This window comes from Cucurbita pepo, chromosome 11 (genome assembly GCF_057944985.1).
Source record: "Cucurbita pepo subsp. pepo isolate OVF chromosome 11, ASM5794498v1, whole genome shotgun sequence".
Taxonomy (NCBI): domain Eukaryota; kingdom Viridiplantae; phylum Streptophyta; class Magnoliopsida; order Cucurbitales; family Cucurbitaceae; genus Cucurbita; species Cucurbita pepo.
In genome coordinates this window covers 3,812,032-3,827,393 of record NC_141808.1, presented here as the reverse complement: position 1 = coordinate 3,827,393, position 15,362 = coordinate 3,812,032, and the positions used below count along the sequence as shown (strand labels likewise).

The following is a 15,362-nucleotide window of genomic DNA, read 5'->3' as shown; positions in this document are numbered from 1 at the left end:
AAAATTTGGCATTAATTGACCAATCGGTCCAAAGGTTTTGTAGTCTGTGACTCTCTTCATGATCCTCCTCTCTCCTCCTCCTCCTCCTCCTCCTCCTCCTCCTCTCTGGTAGCTACCTACCTGCGCTCACTTCTCTTCTTCCTTCACTCACCAAAACCCTAGCTCTACCTTCTCTCAATCAACCTCCATTTCCAATCCCTCATTGCTGATCCCGTCCCAATTTTGCTCTCTATGTGAATCTCCCCTTCCTTTTCCCGATTGCATTCCACTGTATGCTTCTACTTCACTTTTTTATCTTCTTCCTTTTTTCTTCTTTAATGAGCTTTCCGCGAATTGTATGAACTTCGTTTCGGTTGCTTGCAATTTGTTTATTTATTGCTGTGTTTCCTAGATTGGGTTTGCTTTGATGGAGTCCATCGGGATTTAGAATTTCTGATTTTACTGTCAGAGGTAACTCAGAAATCAATGTTCTGTAACTTCTGTTCCGTTTTGATCTCTTTTTGGATTTTCCTTTTCTGATTCTTATTGGTTTGGTAATTGGTTACCATTGATGTTTGAAGTCTTTCTCTGAGCTCTGTTTCTGGTTTTTGAAGGTTGGGTTCTCTGTGTATTATTCTAATTCTTCTTCAGCATCCTTCTACTTGTTACTGTGACTACTTGGAGTGTTTTATTTTTCATTGGTGAGCAAAAGTTGTGATTTACATTTGGTTGCTGAGTGAGTGGTTCTTTTGAAATTTCTCGCACTTGCTTTTTCTTGAAGTTTAGAATTACTATTTTCTTTCGGTTGATTTGTTTTTTCCCATGAAAAAGATGTTTGGTGTTTGTTAGTATTCTTTTATTCTCTCTCCGTTTTTTTTTTTTTTTTTTTTTTTCATTTTAAAGTTCTTGTTTCTACTGTTGATTTTGAAGCTTTTTTTTTTAAAATCCAGATCTGGTGGATTTCTGAAGTTACCTTCTTGGCACTGGAGACAATGGTGGTGAATTTCCAGTGCACTGTTCTTGTGTTTTTGGTGCTTGTTGTTGTTGGGAAGGCAGAAATTTACATTGTCACCATTGAAGGAGAACCTATTGTGAGTTACAAAGGTGATCTCGATGGGTTTGAAGCCACAGCAATGGAATCTAATGAAAAGATCGACCCTACCAGGTTTCAACAATTCAATTCTGTATTTGTTAGTGGTTGTGTATGTTTTGTCTTTGTCATGTTCATGACTGAAGTTCATAATCATGGTTGAAGTTTATCATCTAATGCTTTCCAGCAATAAAATCATTACTACCATTAAATAATTGACGCAATTTTCGAGCTTTTTCTATCCTTTTTGTGACTTTTCCATGTGGGTTCTTGTATTGTGAAACGTCATTTTCCAACAGGGATTTCAGTTTATTATTTTGGGAGCTGTCAAACTCTGGCCCCCCTTGTTTTGACTTGTCTGGTCTTTGTGATCCCCTTTAAGTTGAAGAAGGCTATTAAGTGTATAGATGTATTACACTTAAGTATTTAATAAAATTAGGATATTTGGTTTAGCGAGAATTTGACCCAATTAGTTTTTTTATTTTTCTAACTGGACTTTACTTTGCATTAAAACATTCTCCACTCTTCATATTTAATAATTGTACATCTTTCTTTTAATGGATAACAAAATACATACATACACACTACTTGATTTTCAAATATTATTGTTGATAATCGATATTGAAGTAATCTTCAGGATTCCATATTTACTCCATCATTATACATTAAGGGTTATATCACTGGAAAATGTGAACAGTTCTCTTGATTATTAGGATCACATGGAGTTGGTCTGGTGTGGAAGGGCAAAAATTATATCTGTAGCAAGTTGGTGAAGAAAAACACTTCATTTTAATTTTATAAATGATTTATTGTCCATTCTATATGAGTGGTGCTCTTGTAATAGGATTACCTTTATTTCTTATGAAAATATTCTCTTATGATCCTTGAAATCAATAATTGTTTCCTTTTAGTTTTGAAGGAGTTTGCTGTTCTGAAAGATTTAACCAGCTTTATGTTGTTGAATATTATGCATCTCACACTTGGAAGTTTCTTGCAGTGAAATTGTGACATCCTATGCTCGTCATCTCGAAAGTAAACACGACATGCTTCTTGGAATGTTGTTTGAGAGAGGATCCTTCAAGAAGCTCTATAGTTACAAGCATCTCATCAATGGATTTGCTGTTGACATCACGCCTGAACAGGTTAGTTAGACTTGAGAAATCTTCTTACCTTCTCAGCGTAATTGGTCTTTTCCCATAAAATAGAAGTATTTTTCTTGCATGTAATTAACCCTTCCATTTGTAGGCAGAGACTCTAAGACATACACCAATTGTAAAATCTGTAGAGAGGGACTGGAAGGTTAGAAAACTAACAACACACACGCCAGAGTTTTTGGGCCTTCCAACTGGCGTATGGCCAACCGGCGGTGGCTTTGACAGAGCTGGAGAGGACATTGTGATTGGATTTGTGGACTCCGGGATTTATCCACATCATCCAAGTTTTGCAACATATAATACCGAACCTTTTGGGCCGTGTTTGAAGTATAAAGGGAAATGTGAAGTAGACCCTGACACTAAGAAGGAATTTTGTAATGGAAAGATTGTTGGAGCCCAACATTTTGCAGAAGCTGCTAAAGCAGCTGGGGCATTTAATCCAGCTATTCATTTTGAATCTCCTTTGGATGGTGACGGACATGGAAGGTTGGCCCTTCTATCATTTTTTTAAAAGTTCTTTTTTTATTAATTTCTTTTTGTTGTGAATTTATTTGCCTCTGTTTTTTCATATTACATTTAGTAATATTCTTAAAGCCTCACCTGCGCTAAACACTCTACTAGAAATTTTTGGAATTGGCGTGGACGCATTATTTAAAATGTTTATTTTTAATCATTTCCCCCTTTTTTTTCGCTCTGTTGCAAAGATTCTCCTCTTACACGAAACGAGTTGAAATCTGCCTTGTTCGTTTTATTATGGACTTGAATGATATATATTTTTATTCACTTTATGCTTTACTGTACCAGCCATACAGCAGCAATTGCTGCTGGAAATAATGGAATCCCTGTGAGAATGCATGGCTATGAATTTGGTAAAGCAAGTGGGATGGCTCCCCGTGCTAGGTGAGGGAGATAGAAATGGCTCAATTTAAAGTAGCTGTATCGTTCTCCTTCTAAATGTTTCACTTGAATTTTCTATGCATAGAATTGCTGTATATAAAGCTCTCTACAGGATTTTTGGGGGATTTGTTGCTGATGTAGTTGCAGCTATTGATCAGGTGTGTACATCCAACTACTTCTGAAAATTTAGATACTGTATAAAATTAAGAGATTACACCTTTAATCGCAGCTTTCTTATTTGGTGTTCCGGGAGTCAACTTGTTGCTTATTAAAAAATTGTTTTATATTTCTCCTTATTTCACTGTCCAGCTCCTTCCTCAGGAAATGAACAGCTTGGTACATGAATATCTGCACTATTCACATCAGTATTGCTAAAATATGTGAACATTTTTACTGTAGTCACATTCCTTCGTTCTTTGTTTGTTTCATAGGATAACATAGCTGATAAAGAAAATTGTTTGTGTAATGAACACTAGGTTCAATCCCCTTCCCCAACTGTTTTTATTAATAAAGAAATTCTTCCTTTTCTATTAATGTGATTTGAGATAATTTCCCGTAATCGTAAAATTCTGTTCGGATGATTTAAAACAATGAACTCATGTGAACAGGCTGTACATGATGGGGTCGATATTCTCAGTCTTTCGGTGGGGCCAAATAGTCCTCCTGCAACTACCAAGATCACATATTTAAACCCTTTTGATGCGACCCTTCTTTCAGCTGTGAAGGCTGGTGTATTTGTCGCACAGGCTGCTGGAAATGGAGGTCCATTTCCGAAAACTTTGGTGTCATATAGTCCATGGATAGCAACTGTGGCAGCTGCAATTGACGACAGAAGATACAAAAACCATCTGACACTTGGTAATGGAAAAATTTTGGCTGGACTTGGTTTATCACGTAAGTTTCATCAACTTGACCTGGTATTGCAGCTTTCCAAAGAATCGTAGTTGTCTCACATATGCTAATTTTTCAATATTGGGCGCTCATGCTCACGGTTTTGCTGCTTTATTGAAATTATGATCAGGGAGAGTTTTTGTGTGACAGATTAGTGATGATACTATCCCGTTAACATCCCAAAACTTATTTTGCTTGTTTGTTCAGTGAATTTAAACCCCTAGCACTGTTGCTTAACCTAAAAATATTTAGCATTTAAGAAATTTTTAGGATGTTCAATATCTTTCATATAGATGACCTCATTAAATTTTGAATTCATGTTTCTTGGTTGAATCCAAAAGTTTTCTTACCACTATTCTCGACCCTTCAATTGACAAATGGTGGTATTATTCATTCATGTGCAATCACTGATAAACTCTGTTGGAAATATTTTGAATTGACAAAAATTCGTTGCTTTGTGCAGCTGCTACACATTTAAATCGGACATACACATTGGTCGCAGCTAATGACGTTCTGTTAGATTCTTCAGTATCGAAGTACAGTCCTTCAGACTGCCAAAGGCCTGACGTTCTAAACAAACGTTTGGTTGAAGGAAAAGTTCTTCTTTGTGGATATTCATTCAGTTTTGTTGTTGGTACCGCTTCAATCAAGAAGGTTTCTCAAACAGCAAGAGCCCTTGGGGCAGCTGGCTTTGTTCTTGCTGTTGAAAACATCTCTCCTGGATCTAAATTTGACCCTGTTCCTGTTGGCATTCCTGGAATTCTTATAACTGATGTCAGCAAGTCGATGGTAATTTTTAATGTATCTTGCTCTTCGAAAATACTTAGATTTGGTCTGCACATCATAATATCCATAGTAAAGAACACTGGAGCTACTCTTGAATTTGGATTTTTCCTTGTGCTTTCATGTTTCTTCTCTACCATTGTCCACTTACTATTTGGTGATTTCGCACTCTGGAATTTACTTTTAGGATCTTATAGACTACTACAACACCTCTACTCCCAGAGACTGGACCGGTCGTGTCAAGAGCTTTGATGCTGTGGGTAGCATTGGGGATGGTTTGATGCCTTTATTATACAAATCAGCTCCTGAGGTAGCATTGTTTTCCGCTCGTGGGCCGAATATTAGAGATTTTAGCTTTCAGGATGCAGACCTTCTCAAACCAGATATTCTAGCTCCTGGGTCTTTGATTTGGGCTGCTTGGTCTCCAAATGGAACCGACGAGCCGAACTATGTTGGTTAGTATTATCAAATCCATTTATCTCACTATTAATGTTCCTTTATATTGTAACCACCATGCTTATATCAAAGTTCAAAACTACGTGAAAAGTATCTCTTCGAAACTAAATAAATAAAAACAGAGAAAAGCAGAGTAACAAAGTCAAAACGTTTAATAGAGTGTGTTGTAATTTTTGCCCCATTTTTTATGAACAAAGGATTCCAAAAGAGTAGAAACTGTTTTAATTCTTACTCATCTTCTCCAGTATTATAGGAGCGCCAAACTTCAGTTTTGTGAGTTCTTGATTTTATTTTTGAAATTAAATACTTTATACTAACAGTTTAATTCTTCCAGGAGAGGGATTCGCTATGATTTCTGGAACCAGCATGGCAGCACCGCATATAGCTGGTATATCAGCTCTTGTAAAACAGAAGCATCCTAACTGGAGTCCTGCAGCCATCAAATCGGCTTTGATGACAACTTCAACAACAATGGACAGAGCAGGAAGACCTCTTAAAGCGCAACAGTTTTCTGAAACAGAAGCCATGAAACTGGTATCTGCAACACCTTTTGATTATGGGAGTGGTCATGTTAACCCAAGAGCTGCACTGGATCCGGGACTCATCTTTGATGCAGGTTCATTTTGCTTCCCCTATCTAAATTTGATGTTTGAATCATACATTTGCTTCTTATCTTATCATATCAATCATGTTGGTTAACTTTGAGCACCGATCTCTACCGGATCGAAGCCACTAAAAGGAGACTCAATTCATCCAAAAAGTAGGGAAAAAGAAAAAAAAGGAACTAAAAGGAGACAGCTTAATCCATCCTCTCTTGGGATAATCTAATTATTGGTTCATGGGTTATCCTCTCTTGAGATATAAATGATGCAAAAGAACAATGAGCATGATGAGAATGAACAGGTCCATATGAGAGTAAAAAGTTTCATGTCTTTTCCTCTGAATTTTTCTGCTGATGGCACTTAAAAGTCGTTTCCATGTCGAATTATTTACTGTACTTGAGTAGTTTTACGAATCTGTATGCAATGGCTCAGCTCATATAGAATCTTGTTTATTCTCAGGTTATGAAGATTACTTGGGATTTTTGTGCACGACAGCGGGTATCAATGTTCACGAGATACACAACTTCACAAACTCACCTTGCAACTTCACCATGGGCCATCCCTGGAACCTCAACACCCCATCAATTACCATCGCCCATCTTGTGGGAACTAAGACTGTTACTCGCACAGTAACAAATGTTGCCGAGGAAGAAACCTATACAATTACTGCAAGAATGGACCCTGCTGTTGCCATAGAAACAAGTCCTCCAGCAATGACGTTACGATCCGGTTCATCGAGAAAATTCTCAGTAACTCTAACAGCTCGATCACTGACCGGAACCTATAGTTTTGGCGAGGTTCTATTGAAGGGCAGTCGAGGACACAAGGTTAGAATACCTGTAGTAGCCATGGGATACCAACGATGAGTTGGGTTTTGGTTAATAATAATTCAGAAGAAAAGGTAAAAGTTTATGGGGCTGTAATATTCTTTGTATGTGTCGGAATAAGCTAAATAGGATGTCAGATGTAATTTGTCTGAAATATGTATGTGGGTGTAAAGATGATCAACTCAGAACAAGGGGGGAGGCTGCTGATTTCTTCCACTTAAGTTTTGATTACTAATTTGTTTAGTATTACAGTTAGATTTTGCATAATGAGGTTTCTTATCCCTTTACAGATATGCCTCATTCTCTGTTGGCTTTGTTGCAAACATTATATTTCAAGGAGCATTAGGGATGTAAAAATGGCATTGTGGCTTTTGACATAGATCCTTGAATGCAATCACCGGCGATTTTGCACCTGTTTTGATATGTAGTAGAGGCCATTTTGAAGCTTATAAATATAAATCAAGTTTTTCTTATAGGATGCGAGCGTTATCCTAGGCTATCAAGGTATAGAAATTATCGGTATGCAATTTAGAACATCGTACAAGATCATCACTAAAGTTTTTCTATTTGGAGTCACATAGGGTCTAATTCATATTACTTTCGTTGAATTATTTGTAATTGTATCTAAACATGGAGATCAGCTGAACTTTTGAAATGTCTTACGAGTAAATACTAGACGTAGCTGTTTAAAATGGTGAACCCCGCTAATTGAGGCGTGACCCACAACAAACAAAGGAGGAAAGGTGTGACTCATATAGTTTCAATTTAAATAATTAGATTGCAATTCTCATGCAAAATAGCTTGGTTCGCAGGTAGGGTTTGAATGAGAGAAAGAAATGAGGAATCTCATTTTTCATTTACTCTCCACTCCAATTGTTGCTTATGTTACTTGTTTCAGTTTCAACTACTCGAATATTTCTTTTTGTTTCTAATAAAGAGAATGACACATTCTTATGAAAATCCTAGCTCTTATTCGGATAATGTCGAGGAACCTCATTGCTACTACCAAAATAAGCATGAAACAGTGGAAGAATTCTTCACGGAACAAGAACAAGTTCTTGCCCCCATTTTTGGACTTTCGTGATCAAACCTATCACGATCCTGATGCAGTCTTTACTGATGATAACAACTTTGTAAGAAACATTTTTTTTTTTTTTTTTTTGCAAAACTGCTAATTGTACTGTTAAGTTTCGTTGCAAGTCTTTCAAAAACAAGCCAAAAGGTTAATCATAGGTTGAATGCCAACGTATTAAGCAAAACAAAGAAATATTTAATTGAGTTTTTCTAGTAGAGCTAAACACCCTACAATTTGAAGAATAAATTTTTTAACATACTTAACTTCCAATTAGATTGTTTTTCCACGTCCTCTCAATATTGCATGTGGGTCGTGTTGTCTTGAGATGACCATCTTCTATCTCTCTATCGATGAGAATCATATTGTAATTTAAGAGCGACATTTGGATAGATGGTGGCATTTGCTCGAGTGTCATCGTGTCCATAGAATGATAATATGGTAATTTATTATTGATTCAACATAGGAACTTTTTCTATCTTTTAATTATGTTTTATATACTTTATACAACCATGACAAAATTAAATAAATATTTGACCAACTATAAAAGTTTGATCAATTGGGATTTTTGGCTTTTATTCATCATCCCATCCCACCATGGTAGGCATCCTCATCCTCATCCTCATCCTCATCCTCTTAGGGTTTCATTGTATCTAAAACCGAACAAACTTTTATATATTCGAGTTCAAGAATTATGGAAGTGGAGAATCGAAGCTATAGATGTTCACATGTGGAGCGGGAACAGAGCAACGGGACTTTTCCATCTTGGTCCCCATCTCTTGAGAATATATATATATATATCTTTATAAAAGTGAGGCAAGACAAGAACTTGGATGGGTCGAGGACAAAGACTAAAATCTCTATCCTTGACACTGTTTAACTTAATTCATCTCTCATTCTTTGTTTAAACAGGAATTTCCCGCCCTTTCAAGTTGGAGTCCCATGGACCTCTCTAGATCGAACAATGAAGTTTAAGATAACAATTGACGTTTTATTTAAGCGGTAAATAAAGGTATAAATATAAATGTGTGTATATATTTAATAGAGTGGGTGTTAGGTGAGAGAGATGAAATAAGAGAGAGAAGAAGAATGGGATGAAAAGACAAAGAAGGGTTTGTTTAGATCATAGATAGCATTCATATCTTAATGTCTCCAAATTGTCCTTACTCCAACTCTTCAATGCATTTTGACCATCAACTCTTAACCTTTGCCCTATAAATTCTTTCATTCATTCATTCATTTCTTTCACTCATTCATTCCAACTTTCTTCTCAAAAAATGGTGATATCTCTCTCTCTTTCTATAACTTCATGGCTTTCTTTCCTAGCTTTCGCCTTTTCTTTCTCTTTTACTGTCTTTCTAGTTGATTAAATGGAGGAAGCTCGGAGTTTTTCTTCACTTACTCAAGAATTTTTTTGAAACTTTTACTGTTTATCATCTGATTATCTCCATCTCCTAACGAGCGTTGCAAAAAAGAAAATACGACAATTGGATAAAAACGTTATAATAGATTTTTAGGTCAATAAGAGAAACCTTCCTCAAATTCGGAAGAAGTTGCCCGAGTTTTCGACTCTTCTTCTTTTAATTTAGAATAAAATCTTTTAATTACTATATGCTAGGTAAGTTTATCATATATATAAAATATGATTTTTTTTTTTAATTTTATTATTGTAAATGTTAAATTGTTAGCATTTAAAAAGATTATTATAGAATAAGGTAATATTCTAAGGGGGTGAGAAATTATAGGATCCGGAAGGGAGCATTGGAACCAGACGCAACCCAATTGTAATAGCGAAGCCAATGTCTTTAGAGGAGGAATCAGATGCGGACAGAGTTTCAAATTTTCTACATCAGGCTATGACCATCATCAAAGATCTACGCCCAGGATTGGATCTCATTTCACTCAAATACAAGGTTTTCTTCATTTTAATATTTCATTTATTCCAACCTTTCGTAATCGTTCAAGCCTACCGTTAACCGATATTATCCTCTTTTATGGACTTTCCCTTCGTGACTTCCCTTTAAGATTTTTAAACGCATACATGTGTAGTGTATGCTAGTGAAAATGGTGAACCTCTAAAGGGTGGTTTGTGAGACCTCACATCGAGAAAAGAATGAACTATTGTTTATAAATGTGTGAAAATCTCACTCTAGTAAATACATTTTCTTTGTTGAGGATGGTTCGGAGTGAGTCCTACATTAGCTAATTTAGGAAATGATCATGGATTTATAGGTAAAGGAATACATCTACATTGGTACGAGGTATTTTGGGGAAGTCCAAAGCAAAGATACGAGAGCTTATGCTCAAAGTGGACAATATCATACCATTGTGGAGAGTCATAATTTCTAACATTGTATCAAAGTCATACCCTAAACTTAGCCATGACAATAGAATTCTCAAATATCGAACAAAAGGTGTACTTTGTTCGAGGGCTCCAAAGAAAGGAGTCGAGCGAGTGAGTCCCACATTAGCTAATTTAGGGAATGATCATACCATTGTGGAGAGTCGTGTTCATTTAACATGGTATCAGAGCCATGCCCTAAACTTAGTCGTGCTAATAAATTGGTAAATCCTCAAATGTCGAACAAAAGACTCCAAAAGAAAAGAAGTCAGGACTCCTCGAAGGCAGTAAAAAATGACTAAGACTCCAAAGGAGTCAAGCCTCGATTAAGGGGAGGCGTACTTTGTTCGAGGGGAGGTGTTGGATGATGTAAGTTCCACATCGGCTAATTTAGGGAATGATCATGGGTTTATAAACAAAGAATACTCTCTCCATTGGTATGAAACCTTTTGGGGAAGCCCAAAGCAAAACCATGAGAGCTTATACTCAAAATGGACAATATCATACCATTGTGGAGAGTCGTGTTCGTCTAACAAGCCTGAGTTGTAGATTTTAAATTTTGATATATATATATTTTTTGTTAGGCTCCACCAAACTTCAACATTCCAAAATCCCAACTCCAATGTTTTGGGGAATCAGTGTATTGTTGGGGTGAGGATATGCTGGAGAAGTGCAATCGTGGGGGAAGTGCTATGGAAAGATTAGCAGCCGTTGTGGGATGGAGCATTTCCACTACTCGCCCTCTCATCTTTGGTGCTTTCCCTTACAACCCTATTCTTGGGGAGACCCATCATGTTTCCAAGGGTACCCTTAATGTCCTACTCGAACAGGTACCCTTCTTACTCGTGTCATCTTTCGATCTTAGTTTTGTATCTATTTAGTCTCTATACATTATGAACGATCTAGCTTTAAAATGTAGGTTTCACATTACCCACCTGTATCTGCCCTTCATGCCACCGATGAAAAACATAACATCGAAATGATATGGTGTCATAATCTCTCTCCTAAATTCCGTGGTACGTATTTAACGTCACCCATTGCTTACCATTTTGTCTCGAACAAAGAAAAGATTATCGTAATGATGTTACTATTTTCTCTCGTTTTGAAATAGGTACAAGCGTGGAAACCGAGATATGTGGGAAGAGGCAGCTAAAGCTTCTAAACCATGGGGAAACTTATGTAATGAACTGTCCAAGTTTGGTGTTCAAATTCATTCCAACAAAGGCGTTTGAATGGAGTGGCAAAGTGAAGATCCAATGCCAAGAAAGTGGCCTCGCAGCTGAAATCTCTTACAAAGGCCTTAGCTTTTTAGGTCGCAAATCAAACAGCCGATCCATCAATGGCAAGATTTTTTCTCAATCTTTGTCCATCAAGAACTTATGTGACATTGATGGCCAATGGGACAGGTAAAAGTTCGACTTTGATTTGATAATCGAATAATGTTTTATTACTCGTTTGTTTGAGCTAACTTTTTTGTTGTCTCAGATCCGTTACACTGAAGTATCAAAATGGGAACGTTAGAACTATATACAATGCAAGTGAAGTGATTTCCAACTTAAGAACTCCGATTGTTCTTGACCTTAAGGTAAACAAATTTCTTTCATTAGCCAATTTGAGCATAGCTGAGTAGATAAGATATCAACACGAGATTATGGTTATGTATCAGGGTGTTAGGGCAACAGAATCAGCGAAGGTGTGGGGGGAAGTGAGCCAAGGGATATTGAGCAAAGATTGGAAGAAAGCAAAGAAAGCAAAGATGGCAGTGGAAGAAAGGCAAAGGGAGCTTGCAAAAGAGAGAGAGTCAAGAAAGGAGAGTTGGGTTCCTAAGCATTTCAAGCTCTCTTACTCCAAAGAAAATGGTTGGGATTGCTATCCAATTCAACCCACTGTCCCACCTGCCCCCATTGTTGTCCCAATTTGATACCTTTGGTCGTCCAAACTTCATATATATATATATATATATATATATATATATATATATATATATGTATATAGCTTTCATGGTGGAAAGAATAAAGCTTAAGGAATGATGGGTAAGTGTAGTAAATCCCAATTGTAAAATGTGAAGAACCCTTGTATGATTTCTCTTTAAATAATGAAGCTAGCTATCATAGACTTATATATATATATACATATCTCAAGAACTGAACTTTGTTAATTAGGGTTTGGAGGTGCATCAAATATATGAGTGCATATGTGAGATTGGAACAAAAAAATGTTGACTTAAACGTGGGTGATGTGCAAAAACTCACTAATCAAGTATACGACTTGGAGAATCGGTCGATGTTGAGGTGTTGGACGACTATGCTTGGGTCGATCACGAGCATATCCTCATAGCACAATGCAAAGATGTCTATTTTTTGTTAAAGGAAAGAAATTCGTGAAGTCTTTAGGTTGGTGCCCTTTCACTTATTCGAGGAAAGGGTGGTAAGCTCTGACTCTTCTTTTGTGGTTAGGTGGAGGCGTTTTAAGTCATCATGGAGTTATATTATGTTATGATATGATTATGTCATGTTATGGAGTTATATTATGTTATCAATGATGCATGATGCATGACACTTAAAAGATGTGATAAGAATAATGCATGCGTAATTCATATGCACGTTATGTCATAAATGAAAAGAAGTACGATTTGTATCTTAAAACATATGTCATGATTTAAATTTATGAGTATTTCATGCCTTTATATATCTCATGTGCATTGAGATACTTTCTTGTTATAATTAGTACAAACACGTACTTTACGATATTTATGTTCGCCATGATATCATGTGAGTCTTTTCCCTCTATAGTGTCTGGCAACGCAAGAGCGCACAAGCCCAACGAGTCAAGCCTAGGGGGTACGTATACGAATCCTCATGGTGGGTCCATGTGCGCATTCATTGTAATCTCAAATAATTCAATAGGTTTGATTTTTGATACTCCTTTAACTAATGATAGATGAAGAAACATTTGGGTACCTTTAATCTTAGAATAGTGATGGAATTGGGTAAGCCTTAATTAAGTGATAAATAAGTCAATAGAACTTAGGTATCACACTAAAAGCATTTATTAGTTCTAATCCTATTCGGGTTTTCGGGTTCTCGTGAATTGACTAAAAGATCAGATTTTAAAACCGATCTTGATTCACAAATATATATCATCGTTATGTTTTTTCTTTAATTAATAATAAAAAGCTTATAATAAATTATTTCTCCATTAAATTTTGACAAATGATACCCAATATTAATTAGTTTAGGAGAGGAGAAGCTTTCAAGGCACGTGCTTATGGAAACTTTGAGATATAATTGTCAAAATGTATCTAGAATGGTCTAATCAACCATGCAATCGCTTTCTTAGACATTAATAATTTTATGGCTTTTCAAACAAAATAAATAGTTTTAAAATCATATTTTCAATTATTATAATATTGCGTATCATATAGATTTAGGTACCATCTCAAAAGAAAAGAGTAGCACGAGTGAGTATAAAAATACCCGGTAACTGACTTCACTTATAAGCCTGCAATTATTTAAAGAGTTGCACGAGTGAGCCATGAACGCGCCTATTCATTACTTATCTTGGAACATAAACGCCATATTAATAGGATTAACTAATCTACGTCCCATCATAGTAACTTGATAACAACATAAACATGAGGGCAAAGACCACGTGCTTGAACCAACTAAAATAGACATGTGAACTAGTTATAATAAACGTGTAGCTACTAGAGGTTAGTTGACAACGCTTTAGTAACTTTACCATCATTAATTAGGGAGGAGCGAGGACGCTGGGCCCCGAAGGAGGGTGGATTGTGCGATCATACATCTATTAGGGGAGAACGAATCATTTTTTATAAAGGTGTAGAAACCTCTGCCCAGCAGACATGTTTATTCAAAATTCTTAGTCCCATATACAAACACGATTATTATTATGTTTATCTTGCAAATCCGACTCGCTCTTATTCACCGCCTTCTCTTGTATTGTGTCCAAGAACGGCTTCCACTGTCGTGATTTCGCAGCCGCCGGAGTTTTCCAATCATTGCCACCACCGACCGCAACACACGTCGGCCGAGGGGCGGACTTAGCGGCGGCGGTGAGCTTTCTGGCTATGGACGACAAGTCGGAGGGAGAAACGTCGGGATGAAGAGTAGAGAACGGGAGCAAAAAATAGACCTTGCCCGGCTGAAGTATGGCGTCGGGGTTAAGCGCTGGGCTGACGGCGACGGAGACCAGCTGCGCTGCCGTGCTGATGAAGTACTCCGCCGGCCGGGGTGAATTTCCAGTGACTTGGCGGGCAGTTATGGGGATGTGGAAGTGTTGGACGTGGCCATTCAAGTGGACGAGTTGGATTGTGTCGGCGGCAGCGACGGCGGAGGATGATCGGCGGGAGATACAGCCACCCATATCTGTTCCCTTTCTAGAAATTCAGAATCCCCTTTTGTTTTGGAGATGATAAGGAAGAAGAGTATAAGTAATGGAAGAAGCTTAAAGAAGTGGACTTTGGGAGACATAGATAGAGACATATAATTAAATTTAGGAACTTTTGTGGGAAATTTTGGAAGAGTCAATGGTTTTGCTTCTAATGGCGTAATCGAGGGGTAACGTATTAAAAAAATAAACTAAAACAAAAGAAACGCTCGTACAATTATAGCGGTGAAGTATCTCGATGCACGTGAACATATAATATGCATCAGATACCCATAGTCAAAGATCATGACATGTATCTGCGATGCTAGTTGTATATTCGTTCATTTCATACGTAACTTAATTATTTCATATCTTCTCATAACGTAGTGTATAACATGGTATAACACTAATTTCTTTTGGGTGATTCAATCATAAAAACTTTATAGTTAAGCATGCGCATGCTTTGGAGTCATGCAAGTGAGGACAAAGTATGCTGGAAGAACTCGTGTTGGTTTATGAGTATAGTTTTCACATTTTGTGACACTGGGTAAGGGAGGGGTACATGAATTAATTGAGACCACATCTGAATGAGAGTGATCCTAAGAATAGAATGCCTAAAAAGGCTTAAAAGAACAAAAAGTCAGTACTTATAGCAACAAGGTGAGTGGAACCTTCCTTCGGCTCCCCTAGAATGCATGTGAGTGAAGATAAAGCATATTGAAAGGACTCGTGTTAGTTTGTGGGGATAGTTTTCGCTCTTATGAGCAAAAGAGTAACATGACTATGTCACAAAAGATGCAGAGTCGGGGCCATCTAGATTCGAATCCTGATCCGAATCTTAAACAATTAAGACCGCCTAAACAAAATTAAGAAATATAAAT

At 37.0% G+C, this 15,362-nt stretch overlaps 3 protein-coding genes across 3 annotated transcripts; 2 read left to right on the top strand and 1 right to left on the bottom strand.

Annotated features, from left to right (window-relative positions):
* LOC111805472 (subtilisin-like protease SBT2.5) lies at positions 1–7,102 on the top strand. Its single transcript, XM_023690577.2, has 11 exons — positions 1–270; positions 930–1,144; positions 2,067–2,211; positions 2,315–2,709; positions 3,028–3,123; positions 3,206–3,278; positions 3,729–4,014; positions 4,475–4,800; positions 4,982–5,249; positions 5,585–5,866; positions 6,312–7,102. The coding sequence occupies exons 2-11, from the start codon at positions 972–974 to the stop codon at positions 6,716–6,718; spliced, it is 2,451 nt and encodes an 816-aa protein (XP_023546345.1). The 5' UTR covers positions 1–270; positions 930–971; the 3' UTR covers positions 6,719–7,102.
* Positions 7,103–8,931: 1,829 nt separating this feature from the next.
* On the top strand, positions 8,932–12,215 carry LOC111805785 (oxysterol-binding protein-related protein 4C). The gene is made up of 7 exons (XM_023691017.2): positions 8,932–9,031; positions 9,497–9,664; positions 10,677–10,922; positions 11,012–11,108; positions 11,204–11,498; positions 11,578–11,677; positions 11,759–12,215. Exons 1-7 carry the CDS (start codon positions 9,029–9,031, stop codon positions 12,011–12,013), a joined length of 1,164 nt encoding a protein of 387 aa, XP_023546785.2. The 5' UTR covers positions 8,932–9,028; the 3' UTR covers positions 12,014–12,215.
* A 1,407-nt stretch (positions 12,216–13,622) lies between these two features.
* Positions 13,623–14,592, bottom strand: LOC111806092 (uncharacterized). The gene has a single exon (XM_023691447.2). The coding sequence runs from the start codon at positions 14,476–14,478 to the stop codon at positions 13,975–13,977; it is 504 nt and encodes a 167-aa protein (XP_023547215.2). The 5' UTR covers positions 14,479–14,592; the 3' UTR covers positions 13,623–13,974.
* Positions 14,593–15,362: the final 770 nt, after the last annotated feature.

Bases quoted from the DNA above. Each gene is read 5' to 3' on its own strand.
- LOC111805785 (XM_023691017.2), top strand. The intron at 10,923-11,011 runs GTACCCTTCTTA...TTTAAAATGTAG, and splicing joins TTAATGTCCTACTCGAACAG to GTTTCACATTACCCACCTGT. The intron at 11,678-11,758 runs GTAAACAAATTT...GTTATGTATCAG, and splicing joins CGATTGTTCTTGACCTTAAG to GGTGTTAGGGCAACAGAATC.
- LOC111805472 (XM_023690577.2), top strand. From the start codon at position 972: ATGGTGGTGAATTTCCAGTGCACTGTTCTTGTGTTTTTGGTGCTTGTT. The intron at 3,279-3,728 runs GTGTGTACATCC...TCATGTGAACAG, and splicing joins TAGTTGCAGCTATTGATCAG to GCTGTACATGATGGGGTCGA. The intron at 5,867-6,311 runs GTTCATTTTGCT...GTTTATTCTCAG, and splicing joins GGGACTCATCTTTGATGCAG to GTTATGAAGATTACTTGGGA.
- LOC111806092 (XM_023691447.2), bottom strand. From the start codon at position 14,478: ATGGGTGGCTGTATCTCCCGCCGATCATCCTCCGCCGTCGCTGCCGCC.